The sequence below is a fragment of the Egretta garzetta genome, unplaced genomic scaffold (genome assembly GCF_000687185.1).
Source record: "Egretta garzetta isolate BGI_Z169 unplaced genomic scaffold, ASM68718v1 scaffold780, whole genome shotgun sequence".
NCBI classification, from domain to species: Eukaryota; Metazoa; Chordata; class Aves; order Pelecaniformes; family Ardeidae; genus Egretta; species Egretta garzetta.
In genome coordinates this window covers 142679-146936 of record NW_009258288.1, presented here as the reverse complement: position 1 = coordinate 146936, position 4258 = coordinate 142679, and the positions used below count along the sequence as shown (strand labels likewise).

The window sequence follows — 4258 nt, the reverse complement described above, 5'->3', positions numbered from 1 at the left end:
GTCCCCCGGGCCGGCTGGGCCCTGGCAGGGGCCCCGCTTCCGGGAGCTGGGTCCCGATGTCCCCCTGTGCGCAGATCCCGCTGTCCCACCGTGCCCGGGTCCCCTGGTGCTTCCCCGGGTCCAGGTGCTCCGGTATCCTGCCATGGGTCCCCATGTCCCTTCATGCCCGCGTCGCTGTGTCCCCACTGCTCCTCTGTCCCGGCGTGCCTGGTGTCCCACCGTGCCCGGGTCCTGGTGCTTCAGGGCTGGCCTCACACCGTGTTCGTTCTCTCCCAGGAAGGAGAAGAAGGTGGACAACATGAAGCCCAAGCACCCCGACGAGCAGGAGATCCCCTTCCGCCTGCGGGAGCTCATCAGGAGCCGTGAGGCCATGAAGCGCCCCAACCCTGGGAAGAGGCAGGGGGCAGGTGGGCACGGAGCTGGCCCAAGCAGGGTTCCCCAGGGCTTGGCTGAGGAGCCCGTGCCAGCCCCGCAGCGCTGGAGGCAGCCAGATCCTGCAGTGGGGCGTCCTGATCTGCCCTGGTGATGTCCCATCCCTGCCCTGCCAGCAGGAGGGAACCCCCAGATTGTCACTGCTGCAGTAATGTCGCCCGTTTCTCCTAGAGAAGAAGCAGCAGCCCAAGCCAAAGGGCCGCAAGGCTCAGGGAGACATCCCCGTGCCCAAGTTCAGGAGGGGGAAGGGGGAGTCGGAGCGCTCCTACGTCTGCCGCATGGAGCAGGAGGTGCAGCGTGTCCTCTTCCTCACCAAGAACCAGCTGCAGCGGGAGCCTGAGAAGGAGGCGGTGGCACCAGAGAAGTCCAAGAGAAAGAAAGAGTGAGAGCAAGGCCACTGCGCCTGCTGGGACTGGACTGGGTCAGCCCAGGCCTGTGTCCCAGACTGGGTCTGGGCATGTGGTGGGTGCCTCGCTGGTGCTGCAGCACAGGTCCAGCATGTGGCAGCGACTCGGGGTGTGGGTGGAGGGCTGTGGGCCTCATCTCCGTGGTGCCGTCTCTGGGACCAGAGCCACAGATCTGCTTCACCCTCTTGCTGCTGGGTTGGAGCTGGGGGGAGAGCTGAGGGGCCCCAGGTTTTGGGAGGATCCTGTGGGCTAGGAATCTCCCTGTCCAGTCATGAGCCCTGGCCATAACACAGCTCTTCAGGTTTCAGAATAAGAAGCTGGAAAAAGCACGGAAGAAGAAAGAGGAGAAGAAAGAGGCCATGCTGGAGAAGAGCCTGTTCCAAGGTGGGTCTGGCGCAGGGGGGTGGCTGGGGTGACCCCCTGCCCCAGCAGCCTGCGGTGTGTCCCGGGGGGCTCCTGCCTGACACAAGCTCCTGCTTCTCTCTCTTAGACACGGTGACATTCGGTGAAGTGGTTACTCAGCCTCCCACCATCACGTCGCGGCCCAGGGGCCGGGGCCCTGTGGAGCAGGTGAGCTGCTGGGGGGCGATGCCTCCTGCTCCTCGGGTACCCACAGGTCTGGGCTGGACCTGGGCCCCTCCTTGGGCTGGAAATCGGGCCTGGAAGGGCAGCAGTGGCCTCAGCCTCCTGGTGACAGTTCCTCAGAGCTTAGTCCTGGCTCTTTCACCCTTCATCCTCCCTGACCTGTCCCATCTCTGCCCGCAGGCTGGACGGAAGCAGCTCCTCCTGACGTCTCGCCTGGGTCAGAGCCAGTCATCCTCAGCATCCCCAGCAGCACCAGTGTCCATGGCTCGCCGGCGCATTGTGGAGGAGGAGAGAGCACGTGTCATCCAGGCCTACAGGGACATCCAGAAGCGCAAACAGCAGCAGCGGGAGGCGGCGCAGGGCAGCGCCCGGGCCGGACGCAGGGCCCCCTGCTGAGCCCAGCCTGGAGGAGCTGGGCCTCCCTGGTCCCAACGAGGGTGTGCAGGCAGCGTGCAGGCAGCACAGGCCCCCAGGACTTGAGGGGGACAGTTGTCCTGCCCTGGCTCTTCTGTTGCTGAGCCCTAGGGCTCCTCACAGCCCTGGTCCTCGGCTCAGGGCACCCTGCTGGGCTCGGCGCCGGAGCTGGGACCTCTGCAGTGCCATGGACCTGCTTGTAGTAAACGTGCCGTTGAGTGCTGATGGTGCGAGTGCATCTGTGCCTCCCCGGCTTCCTTCCTGCATGGCGGCTGGGAAGGGACATCGTTGTGCCGGTGGGCGTACCGGCAGATGGCAGTCCCGGCCTGCAGTGGGCACGTTTGTCACTGTCCCTCGCTGCAGGCTGGCCCTGGCAGGGCCCTGGCTGGGGGCAGGACCCTCCTTGCTTGGCCTCGAGGGAGGCCCTCGTACCTGGCCGTGACCCCTCTGGCTCCCAGGCCTGCTGACCCCTGGGGATGGGGAGCATCCCGCAGGACTCACCTGCACGCTGTCACTTTCCTCCGTCAGCACCGCTTGGGGACGCTGCGTGAGCCCTGGTGATGCCACGCTCAGCACTGCCCTCAGCGTCAGTACCCAGCCTGGCACTGCTCGCCACCCTGCCTGGCCTCGGCTCACGGTGACCGTCCCTGCTGCCGCGGCCCCATCACTGCACCCACACCAGCACCGTGAGGCCCCATGCAATGCAGACCTGGCCCCGGGGCTGGGGCCGGGTGGGGGAGCAGAGCTACCGGCAGCTCAGGCATCCCCTGCCAGAGCTGAATGGGGACAGAGTCTTTGCTCCTCATTTTTTTGGGTGACTCTGCTGTCCCCAGGGCCGTCACTACCTTCCTTGCACCCCGGGCTCTGCCGTACCGCAGCTGGGGACTGCGGTGTCCCACACACGGGCCGGTTCAGGGCTGGGCTTGCAGGTGGACATGCCTGGGATGGGGCCCTGCTGTGCCGTGCTGTGCCGTGCTGGCCCAGGGGCCAGGAGGAGGGCAAACTGCGGTGGCAGCAGCCCTGGGGACCTCAAGTGCCTGGTGCTGCCTGGAGACGCCCCAGCTGCCAGCCGGTGCCAGGTAAACACGGGTGACGCAGTGCAGCCCCGGGGGGCACGGCCAGATCCTGCTGCAAAGAGCTGGCTCCCGTGGCTGTCCCCGGCCCTTGGGGCTGTGCCTGCCCTGCCACGTCCCCACAGCCAGGAGTGTGGGCACGTGCTGGCTGGCAAGGGCATGGCCAGGACACCGTGCGTGCCAAACTCTTGCTCGTGCAGCCCTCATCCAGGCACCACGGCCATGCTCGGCGCTCGTGCCCGCAGCCGTGGGCAGCCCCACTGCCACCGGCCCAGCTCAAGGAGACCAGGTCACCCCCTGCCCTGGCAGAGCCATTTCAGCCCCTGAATAATTCATGGCACTGCCGGCCGCGGCCGCAGGCTTCCTGCCCGGCAGGAGAAATCTCTGCGGAGGGGAAAGGCAATCTGAGCAGGAGAAACCGCTCCCGACCTTGGCTTGTCCTCTGTGCCGTGCCACTTCCCGCCAGGCAGCCCATCTGCCCGTGGGCTGCTGGCCCTGCCGAGCCCACCGGCTCCTGGCCCAGCGGCCCCATCTGTGTGCCTGGCCCTGGTGCGTGCTGCCATGGAGGGATGGGGAGCAGGGGCTGGGTGATGCCAAGGGCCCTGCCCCGAGCTCCCCTTTGCTCCCTGCTGCCCCCCAGGAGCGGGATGTGGGGCTGAGCGTGCTGGCACCGTGGCAGAAGCCCTTGGCCATGGCAGAACCAGGGGTGGAGGAGCAGCCGGTGGCGCGGCTGGGGACCCCCTCCCCATCATGGGCCGCCTGCTCCAGCACCACGTAGGAAAAACTACCTTTATTGGGGCTGACCTGAAAAAAAGGGGAGAGAGGAAGAACAAGAGAGAAAGCCACGAGGAGGACAAGGGGCCCAGCTCCCTCCCTGCTCCCTGGGAGGGATCCCCAAGCCCCAAGGGGGGAAGGCACCGAGAAGGCAGCCAGAGCCACGGGGTGGCCAGGTCCCCAGCCCCAGCAAGGCACTGATTCCCTGGAGCCCGAGCAGCCCCCCCTTCCCTGGCAATGGGGAAACTGAGGCACGGTAGAAGCCAGGGCTGGGGAGAGCTTTGTGTCACCTTGTGCCCTGCAGCAGGATGGTGCCGGCTCAGCTCAGGGTGTGTGACGTCCCCGGGGCTGGCGAGGGCAGCGTGGAACCAGGGGCTCGGCACCGGGGGAAGCCCCGGGCAGGAGTCCCACCAGTTTCCCCAGCTTCTCAGCGGCAGATGGTCCCTGGCCCGGAGGGGATGGGGCATCCGGATGTCACGATGGCAGCGAGGGGATGACTTGGGGTGGCCCCACCGGGAGCCGGTCCTTGTGGCAGGGGGGGGGGCCGGGGGGCCGGGGGGCCGGCGGGGGGTG

General features: G+C 67.2%; 1 protein-coding gene across 1 annotated transcript; it reads left to right on the top strand.

Moving 5' to 3' along the window:
* The first annotated feature begins 279 nt into the window (after positions 1-279).
* CCDC137 (coiled-coil domain containing 137) lies at positions 280-1879 on the top strand. Its single transcript, XM_035892767.1, has 5 exons — positions 280-407; positions 604-814; positions 1141-1223; positions 1330-1409; positions 1605-1879. The coding sequence occupies exons 1-5, from the start codon at positions 299-301 to the stop codon at positions 1818-1820; spliced, it is 699 nt and encodes a 232-aa protein (XP_035748660.1). The 5' UTR covers positions 280-298; the 3' UTR covers positions 1821-1879.
* Positions 1880-4258: the final 2379 nt, after the last annotated feature.